Raw genomic sequence first — 21,677 nt, 5'->3', positions numbered from 1 at the left:
CTCAGCGCTGGTATTAGGGAAGAACTGTCAGAAAGCGTGCGGGAAAGCCAGCAGCTCAAGGGCACCAAGACGCTGCCCAGCCGAGACCACCTGCTTTACTGACAGAAACGCTCCGGACACGATACAATTCATGTCTGAATATACCTGCTGTAAAGACAGGGGATCTCTCACCTCTCCTTCACGCTCTTTTCATGGTGTGTTTTATGTCCTCTGTTTCTCCTAACCATATCGCCTGTCCTTGGGTTCAAACACAGAACGCTCTTTCTATTTCTGTTTATCTCTTTGCTCCCTGATGTTTGTTACAGGCTCCGAGGAGGTTTTCAATCTGCTCAGCGGAGATGCATTTGTCTATGTTCTTGACATTTCAGTCAATGGTAGCAATTGATTTGGAGACATTTGGTCTCCTGGACATGTGTGTGTTTGTGTGGGTTATTTTGAGCATTTTAAGTGAAACAATATCAACAAGTTAAATAGAATTTGAAGAGTTTAGTTCCAAAGTGAGATACATTTTGTTCAAAAATCATGTTTTTTTATTGTGCACAATAACTGAAAACATACAGTTAATTCAGTTTTATTCTTTTAAAGTTATCTTATTTTGGATTCAAACGTTTAATTTTCGTCATATTTGAAGACGTACTGAAAGCAAGCATTTGTCTAATGCAAATCTGAAGAAATTAAAAATAGAAGAAAAATTGTGCCTGTGTAACAATGTCTTCAGATGAGGAAGGGTGCCATATAGGAAGATCAAGTGAACAAGTAGTTTAAGGAGTCAGGCAAACTGATTAGTGATCAGGTGAAATAGGGAACATCCAAGTAATACAATCCAAAACAATATCCACTGAGAAGACAGGCAGAAATAAGCCAAAATATATATCATCCACGGAATAAACAGAAATAAAATCACACAAAGAGAGTCCACGAGTAGAGTATTGAACAATGACAAATTACAACTAGACTGGACAATAAACATGACAAAACACTGGGATTAAATAGAGTTGGGGTTCAGGTGGAGTGTAATGACAGGAGGAGCTCACAGGTGGAGTTGAGGGAGGGAGAAGCCATGGTGGAAAGCGGAGAGATGACACCCTGGGGATGAGTGATGTGATGACGAAGGAGGAGTTCAGGGTGGAGTCATGCAGACGGAGAGCCCATGGACACTGAGGTTCCGGAGGGACTAGGTGACACCGATTGCTCAGGCGAACGAGGAGAAGGAGTGGCCAAGGCCATTCGCGGCAGAGCCAGTGAGGATGTAGGTGGAGCTGGAGGGAAGGAGGACTCTGACAAAGACAGAGGGGTGGAGTGACGGAACGCAGCCAGAGGAGAGGGGCCCCTAGGTGGCGGATGGTCAACGACTGAACAAGGCGGAGCCGGATGGACGAGAGAGCCTGGTGGAGCTAGAGGGAGGACGGGCCACGGTGACAACAAGGGAGTTGGAGCTGAGGTGTAGCCGTTGGGTCAGAGGACCAAGGTGGAGTTTGGGTCTCGGAGGCCAGGGGCAGAGACATGGGATCTTCAGATGTAGTTGGCGGCTGGAGATCCAGAGGCTCAACCGACCCAACGGCGCTGGAAGGCTGAGGGTAAGTTGAGGGATTTTCAGCCGACTTATTTTCAGATTTTTTGCCGATTTAGGATCAGGTGGAGTGTAATGACGAGCATCAGGTGCAGGGTAATCAATGAGGTCAGAGTGGTGCAGTGCATGATGGGAAATGTAGTCCAGGGGTTAAAAGTCTGGTGATTGTGAACGAGTGTAGTGGGGAGGTGGCTCTGGTGCAGGGGGCGTGGTTGATGAAGACAGGACAGATGATACTAACTTTAACCGCTAGATGTTAATGTCCCAAGCGGTTTCTTTAAATGCTACAAAACTAGACGACCCATTCAAAAAAAATTATTTAAATGAACATATAACAAGATTCAACAAATCATTTATTTAAGACCATTATTATACAATCAAATTATAATATAAATTATCATTCACATAAATTAAATATTAATATTATGAGACTAGCCAGGGGTGCGTTTCCCGAACAACGATATAACTCGCAGGTTAACCACCATAGTACGATGCCTCGTTGAGTAAATTAACGATGTAGTTACGACTGTTTCTCGAAACCATCTGCATGTGCCATTGGTGTGCTTAGCGTGTAAACTGGAGCTCAGCTTCGCAAATAATTGGCAAAAAATTACACAGAATATTTGCAAAGTTTATAAAGACAAGGAGAATGACAAAAATTATTACCACACAAAGCGGATCAACAAATATTAAAACGAGATAAAATGGTGGTCAATGTATGCTTTATTACCAGTGAGTCTTTTAATGCATCTTGTTTTGTATATTTAAATAAAACCCATATTCCCGGATACTCTTTAGTTAGCCTTTTTGACAAAAACAAAAAAAAAAACTTAAAAGTTTAATGTTTTGTTCCTTTTGAACAAACACCAGTTTGACAGTTTAATCTAACCTGAGGGCGCATTAAAAGCAAATATTGTACGAATACACCATAACTCTTGGCCACAACACCATTTTACATCACAACATTACACTTTAAAGGCTAAAACTTTGCTTTCTTCAGGGTTTAAAGCAAGTTTCAAACCCCATAGTTTCAAATGAACCTATTCTGTATATTGTGTTAGCGGGTTACTAAATGAGTGCATTAAGTGCTTTAATTACTCATTCTATGCCAACAAACACTGAAATGGACCAATTATCTACAAAAAATAAACACTTATTACTGGTGACAGAGATTTAATCTTTTCAACTGATTGGCATACTGGGTCCTTCAAAGTTAATATTGAATATTAAACACAGGGAGGCAAACTAACCGTACAATAATGGTGACGGTGACAGTGACCCACAGTTAATAAAGTTACAGGGGTTGTGCTGTACACTCTTTAAAAAAAGGTGCTTCAAAAGGTTCTTCAATGCCATTGAAGACCTATTCGTTCCATGCAGAACCTTAAACATCTGAAGAAGAGTATGAAGATTATAAAAAAGTAAGAAAGAGATGGTTTGACTGAATAGTTCTTTGTGGAAGCAATAATGAATAAATAATAAATAATATATGTATACCTGCAGTTCCAGTGTATTCAGCGACGGTCAGGGGGTAACCGTCATCTTCAGGATCAACGGAGAACAATCCAACTCCGAACACGGCGTATTGCGCAAACGCGGTGCTGTTCTCGAAGTCCTCCAGATCTATGCGCAGCTCGTAGTTGCCTTGAATGGTGAGAGCGTGGATCTGTTTCAAACCTGAGGTGAGAAAGAATAATTTGTTTGATATCATTGTCATTTTTGTAAACCGCAGGGAGTGTAATTAGATTAAGTCTGTGAATGTGTGTGTGCTTGCATATAAAAAAGGTGAGGAATTATCTTTTTATTATGCAAAGCAGCCGCATACTTTAATTCATTGCGTTCGTGTATGACTTTTTGGAGTTATACAGAAAACAACCCGGACCTGAGGGAGATTCACTCTTGTCATATTTTTTTGTTTTGTACATCAGCATTAGACCCATAAGCACCTGACAGGACGTCTTGCTGTATCATCCACAAATATAAATATAGATGTGAACTATCAAACTTAATTAGATGTGTGAGACACAGTGAGTGCTTTAACATGAGCAATCTTTTGCTTAATAATAACCTGACAACATGACATTCTAAAAGGTTAAACTGTATTATTTTATTATGTAAAAGGTTGGTTTGAGCATGTAGATATTTGCCAATTACACCCATTTTGCTGTTTTTTTTTCCTTTTGTTAAATCTTATGTAATCATGGCTTTCTTAGGCCCAGATCCCAAAGAACTATTTTTTTGCAGTGTGAGGTGCCTTTTTTAAAACTGTATTCTGTTGGTAATGAGCGTTCTGCACGGTTTTTATGCACGCTATGGACCCTTGAAGTATAAGGTGCCGATCACACAGAACTCATTTTTCATGTATGAAAACGTGAGGCGCTCCCCGATCTGCCTCACCATTCAATAGATTGGACAATGGGAAAAGCGTCTGACGTAAAGTGTTAGGCACGACAGGGGGGGAAATTTTTTTTTTAAGATAAGTTTTCATTAAAAAGATATATATATAGTTTAGATATAAACAGTACAGTCGAGGAAAACTACTTTTACATTTATGCATTTGGCAGGTGCTCTATTCCGTTTGTGTTCACTGGGAATCATACCCATGACCTTTAAGCTGCTAACGCAATGCAGTACTATAGAAACAGAAAATAAAAAATAAGCAGAAAGAAACAGACTAAGACAATGAATGAAAGTGTCAGAGGTGTAGAGAAAAAGCCAATAACACAGAGAACCACTCACAGGCTGGTTGACATGAGCACAAGCGTGTCTCTTTTCCATCATTCACGGAAAATTATCTAAAAGAATTTATGTCTGAAAAGAGGAAAAGAAACTTGCTGCTTTCACTTGCAAATTACATAACTTTAATTCAGACTTAATTAAAGCCCTCGAGACTTTTCCAGAGGCGCGTTTGGAATAATTAAACATTGAGGGAGTTTACGTCCAGCCTTTTTTTTCTGAAGAAGGACCAGAGAGATGAGTCTGAGCGCATTAAACTCAGGTGTGCGCCAATTTTAATTTAACATTATTGTGAAGATATTTAAAAACTACGAACTAGGCAGCATTTTCTATGGAATTATCATACTGATTGCTCAATTAACTAGCGAGAGGTAATGCCAGTTAGAGTGTGTTGCCTTTCATCAGGTGAATATTCTTCCTTGATTATTTCAAAGCCTAGATTACCCAAGAAGAATTTGAACATCAGACCAGGGAAACATTTTTCATTTTTATGTGATGTTCATGTTATAAATTCACCATTCTTTATGTGTGTTTTACTGTACAAAAGCACTGAAAAGCATGCTGATATATTCAAATGTTATTTAATTTTCTTTGGAACTCTTCAAAGAATCATAATTACATTATGTATGTTGGTAAGAGATAACAAATTGTACTATTAATGAATAATGTTCATTCTAATCAAATTCTAATTCATTTTTATAGTGCTTTTCACAATTTTTCATTGTTGAAAAGATGCTTTACAGTAAACACATATCAGTACAGATAGTGTAATAAGAAACAAACACTTAAAAATAACAGAAAACTACTAAAGTATATATTATATATATATATATATATATATATATATAGAATACATATGGCAATTTTTATAATCCACAAAAAACATAATTTTCATATACACAATGTAAACATGCACTTTAATGTTCGATGAAAAAATGTTTGCTGACATAAATATTTTCATTCAGACAAGGTATGGACCGATAGTCTCACATACATACAATATATTTTTTGTAATGATTCCATTAACTAATATTCAATACCGTCTTCAAAAATTCTGTACATCATTAAATTTAAAGTTCAACGATCTGACTTCAATGACCCTTATTTACAAGTTAAGACCACCTCATAAATATCTTCAAAAAAGTTTTTTGACACGCACGCACGCACACACATTGGGAAAGGATCATATAACCCTATTTCTCTCTCTCCTACAGAAAACCTCCTGGGTCTTCAGAGCGATGCCCTGTATTGTGATACGGGCAGTCAAAATACTGAAACTTGGGAACTTCCTGTTTGCCAGTAAATATAAATAGGCAGTGATATATTGAGGCAGAAAGTGGCTTGTGTGTTGAGCGCGAATTAAGGGGAGCGGTAGAATAAAAAGCCTTCAGGCACAAGCTCTCACACAGCACACCTGTGATAAATACCACTATAAAAATGACATATTCCTGCAATTAAGCAGGTAAAAATTGGGTCAGAGCAATCTATAACATTTCAAAGCTCCCGTGTCACCCCTATACACTCTAAAAGATTGTATAAAGAACAGCAGAAAAAAAGACACAGGAAAGACCAAACCGTTAGCGTTAAATGTGCAAGTTAGCACATATACGCACACACATACGGTATATTGTTCCTCTCTTTAACCCCTGTGTTTTGCTAAGGTTTTATGTTTGTGCTCCTGGAGACCCCAATGATGATGTCCAAAAATAATGTTAGGAATGTTTTCTCTTAATTCTTTTAATAAAATCCCATGATCTAATCACACTAAATATTATTAAGCTTGACAAGCACTTTTCAGATTTGTGAATGGTGTCCATTTGACCCCAGCCAAAAAATCATATATCAGACATAAATATATCCACCACCACAGACGTTTTTAGCATATGCACAAATTATATTTATTTACATGTCATACTGTGACTCTGAGACTCAAATACGTATATATATCTATATTTTATAAACAGAGATATTTTGAAAACATTGTTTACATTAAAGGAATAGTTCACCCAAAATGATTTGATCATTATATACCCACCCTCAAGTTGACCAAACCTGTATCAATTTCTTTGTTCTTTTAAACACAAAGAAATATATTTGGAAGAGTGTCAGTACCCAAACAGATCTCATCCCCATTGACTCCCAAAGTAAGTAACTTCCTTACTATGGCAGTATATTAAAACTGTTTGGTTACAAGCATTCTTCCAAATCCTCCTTTGTGACATCTATACAGGCTTGGAACAACCCGAGGGTGAGTAAATTATGACAGAATTGGGTGAACTATCCCTTTAAGTAACGTAACTTGTTATAAATTGTGTAAGTTGTAAAAAGTAAATTTCACAAAACAGCAACCTGATGCATTGTGATACCAAATTAAATGACTCTGGAGTCTCTGAGATCTGATACAAAACATAAAGATTAAAACCACTTATTCTGTTTCCCATTTTTCAACTGACAAAAAGTATAATCTTTATACAGATTAATGCGGTAAAAGTCTTCGATTTGCAGCTAATTAGAGTGATACAATCGTCTGGCTCATTAACAATTCATACACCGTGCCGAGCTATATTTTTCTTTTTGCCACAGTAAAAGGTTCAAATATTAATGATTTATTTGCTTAGATTTGAAAAGTCTGTCTCAAGGGAAATGCATTGAGTGCTTATAAATATCCCCAGAGCCATTCTTACATATTCACATGGTTTCACTAAAAGAAAAAGACACGCCGCTTGAATCGTTACACTATCTTTATCTCTTTCTGCCTATTTCAGGGACATTTCTGTGAGTTAAAATATTCATCATGCCTTTTCTCCATATTTGACGCTGCACAGAAGAAAGGAAATAGTAAGAAGAGTGAAAAAAAAACTCAGTACAGAATGTGAAGTGTGTGTCTTGTTGAGAAGGGGACAAATAGAGCCATGGAGGACTGAGGAGAGGATTGGAAATGAAGAAGCCGACTTTTAACACCTGTCTATTCTCAACTCACTCATCAAGACTAGAAAAGAGGAAAGGATCGCCCATGGACTTCAAAGGAAGAAGCTATAAGGAAAATGTAATTTGTGTATCCACACGCATGTAAAACCTTTTTCCAGTACAAACGGCACTTGTGCGTTGGCTCAGTAGGTGTGTCAATATTCAGACAATAATTCTGATATTAATAACTATGATTATTGATAATGTGTTAATACCGCACACAGGATAATAATGGTAAAATGTCAGTGCCACAATAGTATATTCCAGTTTTGCACACATTTAACCCTTAAAGGGCAAGTTATCCTTCAAATTGAAAATTCTGTCATCATTTGCACCATCTTCTGAAAACACAAATGAAGATATTTAAGAAAAATTTGGTCCCCATTGACTTCTATTCTATGGACACAAAACCAATGCAAGTAAATTGGGACAAACACTGTTCTGCCACCAACATTTTTTTAAATATCTTTTTTTGTGTTCTGCATAAAAAAGAAAGTAATACATGTTTGAAAAGACAAGAGGGCGTGTAAATAATGAATATGAATTGTCATTTTGAAGGTGTACTATTCCTTTAAGATTACAATTACAAGGCTACAATTGATACAAACTCTCTCTTTCCACTCGTATTTTAAGAATGATTCATTGCCCAAAAAAAGATTAATGCAAAATAAACAAAAACAAAATTGAATTTGACAACAACATCTGGGGCAGCCATTTCCAATAACATTTTTAAAGCTAGGCATAACTAGAAAGATGTGAATTTGTTATAACTAAACACCAACATAACACTAACACACTAATATCTTGATTTTCAGTTGCTTTAGATTGTTTAAATGCTTGTTTTGTCATATATGAATTGTTTAAAAGCATTTTGAGCCCCTCTTTGAAGTTTGTTAAACCCCCCTGGCCCCGGTTGAGAAACACAGTTTTATAAAAAAAACTGGAACAGTAATTCATCAAATATCAATAATGTAAAGAAAATAAGTGTAAATACTGACCGTATATTCAGGCATGGGTATAACTGAGTGCATTGTCTGCATTGTACATCTAAAAAACACTACTGTCTGGATTTCTCTGAAATGCTGCCATTTAACCAAAACCAAACACTCAGAAAGCCGCCTGCAAACTGGAAAATTGCATCATGCAAATTCAGCTCATCCTGATTTTATTTCTTCACAGAAACAAGGGTAAAAACAATGCAGACATCGCATTGTTTAGCCTTTGTTGATGGAAGCTATTGTTGGGTTTTGAGAAGCACAGCTGGATGAAGACACTAGAATAAGACAGAAGCCCTGAGCCACACCAGAAGCTCTGGATCAGTGTGAATGAGATTGTCACCTTTTTTTTCTCGTTGTGTTCCAAAATCCAGTTACAGAAGGAAAACCGAAGCTTGAAGTGCGACTCAGAGAAAGTGACACCCCTGAGGAAAAAAGCAGCTGTGTGGTTGCTAACTCAGTTCCTGACACCATGTCACATGTGTAAAGAAATTCAAAAGCAGTGAGCAGACTGCAGGGAAATAAAAATGACTCACACAACCCTCAGAAAGAGTGTGTTCGATTTGAGACACAACATGCATTTTCTGCTATATCTACTGCACATTTAGAAGTGTTAACTAACCAAAATTATTAGCTTTTTGACTACAGAAATCCGCTTTGGACTTCTCCTGATTTTCTGGTTTTAAAAAGGCAGTACCAACAAAAAACTTGAAGAGTACATTACAGAACGACCTCATTAACACAGTCCCCGTTTAGCATTAAGATTATTAACACATTTGTATCTAATAATCTTTCTAAAAGACTATTTCCATGAGTTTCACAATAAACGTTATCAAGAAAGGATGAAAAAAACCTACGCTTACTGCACTTTACATGCTCTCCAGCCACGTGGCCATAGCAACAGAAATGGCATGAAAATGAAGATGATTTCACAGGGGTCATATTTTCAGAATCAAAGGTTGTAAAAATTTGGTTTGGTACTAGTGGTAACCAGGCCCACGCTGAATCTTTAAATACAGAACTCCAACTAAAGCTCTGAAGATGGCATCTTATGAAACCCCATTTGGACTCAATTTAAGTCAGCTACATATCGGTCCTTTTCAAGTATGATAATACCAGAAAGCACGGCAATGAGCTCAGTGAAAGGTTGAAAAGGCTTGAGAAAATGATGTAAATTTACATTTAAGTAAGTAATTAATGAAGGGTTATTAAAAATATCTTAACATTGTAAGACATGTAAAAACTGGATATTGTCTTACAATTTCACAACACTTTGATCTATACACCAATACACAAACTGTTACACATTTTAAAGGGAGAGTTCAGCGCAAAAAAGAAATGTCATAATTTTCTTACCTTTGAGTTGTTCCAAATCTGTATGTATGTCTATGTTCTGATGAACACAGAAGGATATTTGGAAGAATGCTTGTAACCAAACCGTTCCTTCTTACATATCTTCAAAAATGTGTATTTAGTTTTTTCCTACTATCATAGTAAATGGTGGCCAAAGACAGTTTGTGTTCATCAGAACAAAGACATTTATACCGATTTGGAACAACTCGAGGGTGAATAAATGATGACAGAATTTTCAGTTTTGGCCGAACTGTTCCTTTAACAAAGCTGCGCTGCAGAATTTTGTCAATTTTCTCTCCAACAAGTGCTGAACAATACAATGAATAACATGCAGAGTGATCAAGATGCAGGAAAACAAGATTTACAGAGATGATTAGTTCACTAATGGAGGCTGTTTGGGAGGGGGTGAAAAAATTAAAGAGGGTACAAAATTCAAGTAAACAGCAAATGCATCGTAATGTGTGTATAAACACAGCTTGAATGGGGCCGAATGGATTGGAATTCATTACATAACATCTTACAAAATAAACTCACCTTGAAAGTGTCTGCATGACTTTACTTTCACATCTTTGACACCGAAATTAAATGAATGCACTCTCTCACTCACTCTCTCTCTCTCTCTAAATACATCTTTCATCTCAACATCCTCTCTCTCTCCCCTTCATTCTCCGCTTTCTTTTTGTACGTTTCATATTTCTTAGCAATATTAAATGACACCCATAGTCAGTGCGAGCTGGTGCATTATGGAAAGTGCACTCTCTGTGCTCAAGTTGTGTGTGAGTATGTGGGAGGGTGTATTTGCGTATGTGTGTGTGTGAGAGAATTATGAAGCGGCAACTTGTGAGTCTGCACAGAAAATGGATGCTCTTTGTTAGCCCGCGTTAATTCACGTTGATATCCAAAGTGTGGGAACTTACAATCGGAAAGGAGAAATAAAATAATTAAAGCAAATGTTAAGAAAGAGCAAGAATGATGGAGGAAGTGAACGACTAAATGTCTAAATAGGAAGTGATAATGATCTCTTGTCTGCTTTAGTCATATCTTCCTCCCAGTGATAGAGGACCTATGTTTAACATGGGTTATTCAATATGATTTGCAGTGAATAAGATAAATGTCAATGGATAATGCTGCCAATGACAGAGCACCCCTTTAATGTGCCCAGAAACATAAAGGCGGCGTATCTGTGATTTTAAAAAAAATCCATTGTGCTCACGCATTCTTAAAAGAAGTTCCTGTTTAGATTTTACGCCAATTCAGTTTCTCTCCAAATCAGGTCAGAAGTTAATCAGAGAGAAATGACAAACAAACAAGCACATATGTACACGCAAAATCTGCAGTTTCCTGAGGGTTGTATTTAATTGCTTTTATGTTTTTCTGCTAAATAAACACATATATTCAACAGAAAAAAATGCTGAAATTAATTGGCAAATGGTCTGTGTGAAATGATCTTTGTCTAACAGCAGTCCATCCTTTGATGAGGATAATGGCCTGCGTACACCTCATGGAGCTTTCAATAATTCCCTTCTTGTGCAATGGCGCTGACAATAATGCGCCATTCTTAAGAGATAAATAGTTTTTTCTCCTCAAGGGTGGTAATTTCAACACCATGTGCACATTCTGGTGTACTCAAGCAGAGCTCTGACAGCATTTGCACAGAAGGCTGACAGACTTGCAATAAATATTTCTATAAATGAATAAAAAACGTTTTCAAGTTGTCTTGGTGACAAATTAACTGTAAATAAAAATTGTCTGCATTAATCACGTAAACGGACAATTTTTAGATTAGAAACAATGATTTTTGCAGAAAAGTGAAGGTTGCAGGTCTGAAAACATATTAAGATTAATAAAATATTAGGATAGCCAATAACTCTAAAAATCGTCGAAAAAGAAATCAATTGTAGTGCTTCCCAGACACGTTTAGACCTTTTCGAAGAATCAAGATCATAACACACACAAAGTTCACACACATATCCTCACAATTTTAACAGTACCCTTGTATTGGCAAAAGTGTACATACAAACAAACAAATCAATTTCAAACACCTGAACGTCCACTGTATACCAGCGTACAAGTAGGTTAGTATTGTTTGCGCCGTGATGTCAATGTGGATCTTCCAAGGCCAGGTTTGTGAAATGAGCTGATTTATGAGTTATCAGGGCTTTGTTCTACATTTAAAAGCACTAATGAAAAACCTACACACTCTGCAGCACAAAGCTGTCGGAGTCGCAACTGTTTAGTGGAGATTACCACAGTTTGCCATCATTAGCCCAGGCTAAAAAGCTGTTTATGAACCATCTAACATCAGACAGGACCCCTGCTTCATGACAGCTCAGCCTGGTGTTCCATCACAGGAAAACAGGCAGAATATCTTACTTTCGTTGGTTTGAGAGCTATGAAGCTGTGAATTTAAAGAAAGTTTTGAAACACTATATATATTCGGAACATCGATACAGGGAAAGCAGTTCTTTAGGGAGTTAATATCTGAATATTAAAACGATTAAGGTGCTGGCATAGATACAGTAGATTTATATTACATTCTATTGATTCTGTCTCACAAACGGTTGTTTGTGGCGAAAAATGGTTCTTCTATGGCATCGTTGTGAACCTTTTAAGCACCTTTATTTTTAAGAGTGAATGTGACAAGCCTAATTTGTTATATTATTATATATTACTCCTTTTTTATTATATATCTAAAAAACACATATAGAAAAAAAACATATAAAGAATAAATGCACAAAACAAAACATAAAAGGATTTTATATCCAGCCCTATCTAAACACATATTTTCCGAATAATGGTTTATGAAGTGACCCAGCAAGCCAAAGATACAGTATCTGGAGCACACACAGAAAGCAACTGTGCAAATATAAAAATATACATACTGTATACTATATGAATATATACCTTCCCACAATAGCTAGAGGTCTTTATAATACAACATATTTTACGTTATTTGTGTCCAAGTTATACAAGGATTAAAACAAGAGTTGACTCTTTCTCCTAAGTGTGTACTTTATTTCCTGTTCTCTCGCTCTAATTCATGACACACTGAATCCCTTAGTTCATAAAAAATTATTGATGAAAAACTTATTTTTGACTTATGCTTCTTCCTCTTAATAACTTAATTATTTCACATTGTTGAATTTGATGTGTTTTGGCTTTGATTTTATCCCGTAATAATGTTTACCTTGCAGGCCTGAGCTGATAATCAGCCTGTTGAAAATAAAAAAAATAAACATAAATTATATGGAGAAACGTAATCCAGCCAAAAAGAGGAGTGGTAAGCATGGCGTTAACAACGCCAAGGTCGTGGGTTCGATCCCCGGGGATACTAAGTATTGGATAATGCAACGTAAGTCGCTTTGGATAAAAACGTCTGCCAAATGCATAAAATGTAAATGTAGAGAAAATGGTCTGTGGTGGAGGAGACAGATGCATGTTTCTAAACAGGATCTAATGCTAATCTTGCATTTTATGTTAACTTAATTTACAGCTGTGACCCAGTCCACGTCTTCCACCCCCAAGCGAACATCGCACAAATTAAAAAAAAAAATGTTATTTGCACTTCCATCACAAATATGCTATATTACAACTGCTGGAGCATATATATAGCAAAACAGAGACCATATACTGGAACTGGACCCTTAGACCTTTCACGTAAAACTCAAGAGGTTATACGACCCAGTACTTTCTTAGGTGAGTAGCCTACATTGTAAGTCAACTATATGTACATGTACTGTAAAATAAAGTGCAACCCTTTTTTCTGTACTTTACTCTGTTTAATAAAAACATTTATTTCAGTGAAAAAAGTCCAAACCTCTCAATTTCACATTTTATTGAAATTTTACACACTAGACAAAATAAATAAACACTATGGAAATAACTTTGTTTTGGGACTTAATGAGATGATTTTATTCATTGGTGGACAGAAAACAAAAATAAAACACAAAACTTGATCATTCATGCCTGCTGCGTATGAGCGCGCATTTTCTTTATGCGAGTGTATGCTTATTTTTCTTAACACAAAAATATGAACAAAATAATATTGTTATGATAACCTGTAGAGTCGAGTGTTTTTTAACATTTTGTACATTGATTAGGAGGACAACCTGCTTTATTAGTGGTATTACTTTAGCGTTGCGTGAGGTAAAATGTGTTCTCTCTCTCTCTCTAATTCACCTGCTCTCACGCAGAACCCAATGCGTTCTCAGGAACCGATATTTGGCAACGATTGCTTTCATGTGATTCGATACTCGGTAGTACCGACGTAATTGGCTCCGGTCCCATCTCTAATAATATATCACATAAGGGTTAACCAGTTTTAACTAGCCCAGAAATAATGCTAATGTTAATCTGAGCTCTTTTAGCAGAGATGTGTGACATCTTCAGAGCAATCTTTTTTGAGAACAGACAAGAGAGTGTTGTGCTTCCCAATGAGCTTTAATTGTCCATTTGTATTCAATGGCAGTCAACTGCAGCGATTTTATAAAAGTAGATGTTTTCTCTCCTAATACACAACATAAGTGAGCTTCAAAGTTTCATTCGACACTCTATACTTTAGGACTCCAGACAACAGCGAACAAGCAGGTTCAGAAACAAAAGTGCAGATATGTGGGTTGCCCTCAGTCTGGTTTCACTTGACAACTTGGGCAGATAATATTTTTCCAAGCATTAGAATGTCTTTGAGTATCCTTAGAGCATCCGAGTTTAAATTGTTTTGTAATTATATGAAAAGAAAACAATCTAAAGCTGTAAAAAACATTTAAAAGTGTTGTCTATTAGCCTTGAGACCATCTATGTGCTAATGTATTTCTAAAGGGAAAGTTCACCCAAATATTGTCGTTCCTGTATGACTTTCATTCTTCTGAAGAACACAAAAGATATTCTAAAGAAAAAACAACAATGGGCCCCACTGACCTCCTTTATATGAACAAAAAACTACAGAGACATTTGTCAAAACATGTAGGTTTTGAATGACATAAGGATATTTTAATCATGACAGAATTAATATTTTTGTGTGAACAATCACTTAAAGGGTGAGAAAAAAACCTTCAGCAAGTAATATTTCAAATGTAGGCTTTCTGTAGGCGTTCAATGAAGATGAAACCAAATATCTTGATGATTCTGAGACAGAGAAAAATATTTGAAAAAATCCTTTTAGGGTGATCTGTTCCTTTAAGCGGCTCACAATTCCCCACAAACTCAGTGGAATATGGGTACTGCAAAGCAATGTCCAATACACATTCAACTCAATGCTGAAATAAATGTGAAAAATCCATGAATAAAATTTGGCATCTGAAATATTGGCAGAACTGTACTTTTGAACGCAAGCATTTTTTCCCCTTTGGCACAGACTGCAGACTCAAACTGAACAGGGCGAGCTCTGTTTTCCCAAATTCGACTTCTCTTCAGCGCTAAACCAGCCGTGATTCATCCAACAAGCGCAGCTTCTGCCATCACCAAAACTCTCATGAGCTCGCCATGTTTGATGAGGTGGAGGTCAAAGGCAATAAAGAAAAGTCATAAGGGAATTTGAATGGTAAAAAGAACGAGATGTAAGCTTTATATACACACTGAGAATATAATACTGCATCCTACTCCTGTGCCTCTCTCAGCCTGTGGGGATTGAACAGAACAGTAAAACTCTATAGAAAGTGCAATGACAGCCATCGATCTGCGCCAAGGCGTGCAGTGAAAACAGGACGTGTGTCTGCTGAAGGAGGATGAGAGGAGAAACCGGGTTGGAAAGTTCACACTTGACTAAACCAAACTGTCCGTCTAAATTTATGTAACATAGAAAAGACACAGAGAATTCATTTCCATTTATAAGTATGCCCTTGGGCACAAGTGTCTTTCTTGGCCACACCGTGGAGGTGTGACGAACCAACAGCCCTCTGTATCTTCATCTACAGTACATTCTCATGGGTCACGAATGTCACATCCATCTATCATCTCGCACACATTTCACCAATTTGGTGTGTTTGTTTCCGTTCTTATGTCTTTTAAATTCCCTATATTTATACTCTCTTTTTTTCTCGGCAGCAGAGACCAGCAAGCCACTGTTCATCTCATTATGCACAGAGAGAAACAAAAAACACTCACTCACAATAATGATTCTGGTTTAAACCTCTCTGCAGGTTAAGAGCTTGATTATAGCGCTTTGGCTGTCAAAAGCCATTTTGGCTCACAAAAAATGGTAAACACAGCAATTTGGGCTTTCTTGTTGATTTGATTCCCGCTTACTACATGAAGAGGAGGGAAAGTCGGGGGAACGGGTGCTTTTTGTTCATTCTCTGATCATGTAGAAATACCGTATTATGCTCTAATTCTGTCTTTTTTTAGTTCTGATTAGAACCCCAACCCGCCTAGCACCCCGATCCCCCGCCGCAGAAATTTTACACTTTAGGTATCAAGTTTAACCATCATCACACATCCATACAAAAGTAGAAACCTGGTTTATAGTGTCATTATCATCCTTAACAATGGAGTCGGAGTTGTGTGTAACCAAGCAGTCATGAAGGGATTACAGACAGTAGAGGGATTACTAAAGTGTAGCCATGAGTCTGAGCTTTGATAAGCCGTGTTTGTCCACCCATACTTTCTGTGGTTGGTCTATGTTTTCACAGCAGATTTACTGCCAGCATGCTACTGTCTACAGTCAACACTGGGCTGGGTTCCATGATAACCAGACCAGACCGCTATTCCTACTTAAATATCGTCTTAAAGATGTGTGAAAAGGGTGTAATTGTCTGGTTGCACAGTATGTGTTTGAAAGAGTGTGCAGGGGTTGCCAGTTAATCTTAAAAAGATAATCTTTAAAATTCTGTTTATGCTCACATGCAAACGCACGCATGACTTACCCAGCCAGTGCTCTCCAGTGATTTTTCCAAATCCTTCTCTGTAGGAGTCCCACTCTCTGAAGAAGTTCACAGATCCATCCTCTCTTCGCTGGATCACCTGCATACAACCAGCATAATAATATTAGGATACATAACCTGTTAGAGAAGAAAAAAATATGAGACTAAAGCAATTTTATAAGATCTGCCCAAAATTACAAATGAAATAATGTCTTAATTATTTATCATACATTGAGTTTTTTTCCTGCTTCTGATAAATAAACCCACATAATCTCACATGCTTTCTCCAGAGTTTTAGAAGAGATGTCACAAAATCTGAAGTGGTGATCTGCTCTATGATGTTAGGCCTCTACCCTAAAATAAACCTGTGATAAGAGTGAATTATTAATTTATAGTATCTTGTGGCACAGCAGACAGTGATTTGAGACTTGATGTTGATGAAACAGCTTAGCGCTGACAAACTTCATCGGTATCTTGGGGATAATATTGTTTAATTGAGCATAAGCTCTTCATCTACATGTCAGGAACGCGGAAAGAGAACCCAAGTGCAGGCAGCGAAACAGGGTTTAAACAGGATTTTAATAAATAATAAACAGGAACAAAACAAAAACCCACGAGGGGGTAAACAGGGAACACAATAAACTGAAGACTAACACTTGACAAGAACTACAACTACAAAAACACCTAGACTAACAAAACAAAACACTCACACTGACTTGACTGGACTAGACTAGACTATCAATGACAATGACAAAGACTCCAAGACATGGCATGGCAAAAAGCATGAAACATGTACAACGAACGAGCACAAGACAATAGACAAGAGGGTATTATATAGGGAGACTAACAAAGGGGATAACGATAGGCAGGTGTGGGTAATGCGACACAGGAGGAGAGCAATACTAGAAACGAGAGGGGCAGGGCCAAATGACGAGACAGGAGAGAACGCATATTATGTCCTGATTGACCATAATATGATCCTCTCCACATAAAACACGTGGGTCTGTCATGATTCTGCCCCTAGACCAGAAAATCAAGACAAGAGCAGGCAGAATCATGACAGGACCCCCCCTTTAATGAACGCCCCCTGGCGTTCACCAAAGGAGCAGACTAACGAGACAAGACTGACTGGGAAACGGACAACATCCAACAAAACATGGTAAAAAACAACAAGGGCAGACAGGCAAGAATAATCAATGGGTTGGGGTGACATAATAAAAATAACAAACAGGGGAGGGGGGGTGGGGGAACACAAGAGTTCATGGGGGGAACACAAGAGTCCGGGGGGGTAAATCCGTAGGGATTGGCACAAGGGGAAACAGTCTTTGTCCCTGGCGCTCGGAAGCGCGGAGTACCAGGGTACACCCTGGGGGGCGGCGCTCGAGAGCGCGGAGGCCAAGAGGTTCTGGGAGGGGCCGGCTGAGGAACAGGACTTGACGCCGGCTGGAAGGCCGGCTGAGGAACAGGACTTGACGCCGGCTGGAAGGCCGGCTGAGGAACAGGACTTGACGCCGGCTGGAAGGCCGGCAGGGCAGGACTTGACGCCGGCTGGAAGGCCGGCAGGGCAGGACTTGACGCCGGCTGGAAGGCCGGCAGGGCAGGACTTGACTCTGGACTGGGTGCAGGTGGGACCACCGGACTTGGGACCACCGGACTTGGGACCACCGGACTTGGGACCACCGGACTTGGGACCACCGGGACCACCGGACTTGACGGGACCACCGGGACCACCGGACTTGACGGGACCACCGGGACCACCGGACTTGACGGGACCACCGGGACCACCGGACTTGACGGGACCACCGGGACCACCGGACTCCGAGCCGCCCTCCGTTGCCTCTTCTTCTTCTGCCGAGCCACCCGCCTGGTGGTCGGCTGCAGGAACGAAGTGAATGGGATGGGCGGCTCGGGATTGGAGGCCTCGGACGAGGACCCCCAGGATTCCCGTCTCCCCCGCTTGCCAGTGAGACTGGGCGGTTGTGGAGAGGCTGCCGAGGCTGGAGAGTGGTGCGTGGCAATGCCCACAACACCCATCTGCAGAGGACCACTCTCGGGTATCGCTACCAGCGGAGATGAGCAAAATGGGTTCGATGAGGTCGCGGACTCCGAACGCTCTGCGGCAGTTACCCACACGGCGTCGAAATCCAACGGCCTCATCGCCCTCATCTCGGAGCGAGAGAGTGGCTCTCTGAGACCGGCGTTGAAAAGCACCGCCAGCTCCCTCTCTCCGAACGCACCTTGTTCCGCGATGTCCAGGAACCTCCCCACATACTCATCCACAGTCTCATTCCCCTGGCGAAGACTGCAGAGGCGACGGGCCAAGCTGGACCGGTCAGTGTCCATGCTGCCGCTGGGTTCTGTAGTGGCTCGTTCGTTCTGTCAGGAACGCGGAAAGAGAACCCAAGTGCAGGCAGCGAAACAGGGTTTAAACAGGATTTTAATAAATAATAAACAGGAACAAAACAAAAACCCACGAGGGGGTAAACAGGGAACACAATAAACTGAAGACTAACACTTGACAAGAACTACAACTACAAAAACACCTAGACTAACAAAACAAAACACTCACACTGACTTGACTAGACTAGACTAGACTAGACTAGACTAGACTAGACTAGACTAGACTAGACTAGACTAGACTAGACTAGACTAGACTAGACTAGACTAGACTAGACTAGACTAGACTAGACTAGACTAGACTATCAATGACAATGACAATGACAATGACAATGACAATGACAATGACAATGACAATGACAATGACAATGACAATGACAATGACAATGACAATGACAATGACAATGACAATGACAATGACAATGACAATGACAATGACAAAGACTCCAAGACATGGCATGGCAAAAAGCATGAAACATGTACAACGAACGAGCACAAGACAATAGACAAGAGGGTATTATATAGGGAGACTAACAAAGGGGATAACGATAGGCAGGTGTGGGTAATGCGACACAGGAGGAGAGCAATACTAGAAACGAGAGGGGCAGGGCCAAATGACGAGACAGGAGAGAACGCATATTATGTCCTGATTGACCATAATATGATCCTCTCCACATAAAACACGTGGGTCTGTCATGATTCTGCCCCTAGACCAGAAAATCAAGACAAGAGCAGGCAGAATCATGACACTACATAGATCAGGACTCTAAAAGTTCCTAATCCCTTTCCATATATACAGTGCATAGCAAATTCATTAGACCACCGCCTCATTGTAAGGTTTGTGTCACAGCTGCCCTAAACTTACAGTACTGGTTTTACCAAAATCATTTTGTGGGCCCTATCATACACCCAGCGCAATGCAGCGCAAGGCACAGTGTTTTTGCTAGTTTCAGCCCAATGCAGATCTCAATTTCCCATCCTGCGCCGCGTTGTTTAAACAGCAAATGCATTTGCTCTCATTTGTACGCCCATGGACGTGTTGGGCTAAAAAAGGGGTGTGCTCAGGCGCATTGTTGGCGGGTTAGTATTTTAAGGAACTGAATATTTTTTTGTTATTTAAAGAGCATGTTAGGAATATGCACCTATAGTTTGATGCACAGTGCTCGTGGATACTGCTTATTACACACAGAGGGACGCGCAGCAGCACACAATAATGGCAAATATTTTTAAAAATGTAATTGCAATGTAAAAGTTGATTACTGTGGACATAACGATAAAAATCCGGCTTGTCCTGCCCCGATTGAACGTCTCGCACAAGCAGACATGTTTTCTTTCTGGAGAAGTGTATGCTCTTCCAAATTCCGCCGTGCAAATAGGGAGTTCCGCCATGGCGCAAGCCCAACTGGCTCTTAAAGGGAATCGAAGGCACTCTGATTCATTTTCCCGCCACGTTTTCCACCAACAAAAGTGGATTCGGAGACCTATCTGAATGCACCTGCGCCGTGCACTTTAAACCATGCGCTTAGATTGTGAAAATAGGGCCCTTTATGTTTCTGTAATGGTTGATCCACTAGTATGTATGTAATGCCCTTAAGTCACTGGCAGAAGAAAATAGTAATTTCCTTTTTACTTCATAAAACTTATGTGAAAAATATGTTTTAATGGTTGAATGTTACCTTTGACTTTTGTTCAAGTTGAATGAGTTTCAGATTTGAGTATAAATATACAAATATTGTTTAGATGCTACAGTTTGTTATTTGCCTAATACATAAACAATAAACAACACGTTTCTGACAGATTCCTTTAATAATAGTGCTTTCTCTTTATTATGACAGATGGTACACATAAAAAAGGAATTATGAAGAATTACAGTAGTGGTCCAAATAGAAACATGTGATTCTATTCTATAAATGTTGTTGATAGATTAATGATAAATTATGTTAACTGATGAATTTCGCAAATGTAACAGAGGGATCATATACATCTCTGAACTCTGATCCAGATTCAAAACATTGAGTGTAAAAATAACTCAATGAGGTGTCTTACAACAAAGGCCTGTGAGGTATAAATCGAGTCGTGTGCAGATTTAGGCGGTTGAAAAAGGACATATAATTAGCCTGACACAATTATTGACACTGAGGTGTTAAATGTTTGTATGTGGGTGAGAGTTTCTATGTGCTTTCTGTGGCATAGTAATGCACTCAGTGCATTATCGTCAGATAAACAACACTCAGGGGTCTCGTTTTGTTCTTCTGCAGTATCTGTAATCTCTCTGGCTAAGTGACATGTTTTCAAAACTGATAATTGTTCTAATTTGGTTGATGCATTAAATACTAAGTTTAAAGCCTATTACCAGGCAAAGTGCAACATACCCTGCCTTCATGTTGATTTTGAAACTTCAGAATCTAAACTCAACCTATTAAAGCAATTTTCATGTCAAATGTGGGTGTAGACCGAAAACATCAGTTTAATGTCATTGCCCTACCCGGTCATTTATTAAATAGCCAGTCCAAATTATTCATAAACTGAAATACTTTTTCATTGAAATGTGTATGAGAAATAGCAAGGTTTAGTCATTACAGGGTGACACATGTCAATCATCTTTAAAGTTGTGCTCGCTCCTCCATCACACTCACCCCGTAGCTGCCCTGGAGGCTCCTGGGAGATCAACCCTGCCTACACAGAACTGAGGCAGAAATTGCTGTCAAAGTTGAAATTACACATGCACGCACACACATGCAATCACAGCTCGGTGATGTCTTGCTTTTTTCCCACTGATTTAAAGCAGGTAAGCGGTAAAAG

General features: G+C 39.0%; 1 protein-coding gene across 1 annotated transcript in view; it reads right to left on the bottom strand.

Moving 5' to 3' along the window:
• The window catches only part of fibcd1b (fibrinogen C domain containing 1b), a gene marked incomplete at its 3' end in the record, with an annotated part of 67,306 nt that overhangs the window by 2,246 nt on the left and 43,383 nt on the right, over positions 1–21,677 (bottom strand). Inside the window, exons 6-7 of the mRNA XM_079475418.1 lie at positions 16,482–16,578; positions 3,068–3,247 (exon numbers count right to left, since the gene is read on the bottom strand). Of these exons, the coding sequence (XP_079331544.1) occupies positions 3,068–3,247; positions 16,482–16,578 (277 nt within the window). The remainder of the gene's footprint in view (positions 1–3,067; positions 3,248–16,481; positions 16,579–21,677) is intronic.

Source organism: Barbatula barbatula (genome assembly GCF_947034865.1).
Source record: "Barbatula barbatula genome assembly, chromosome: 2".
Lineage (NCBI taxonomy): Eukaryota > Metazoa > Chordata > Actinopteri > Cypriniformes > Nemacheilidae > Barbatula > Barbatula barbatula.
Note: the sequence above shows the minus strand (reverse complement) of the source record. Positions and strands in the feature narration are given on the sequence as shown.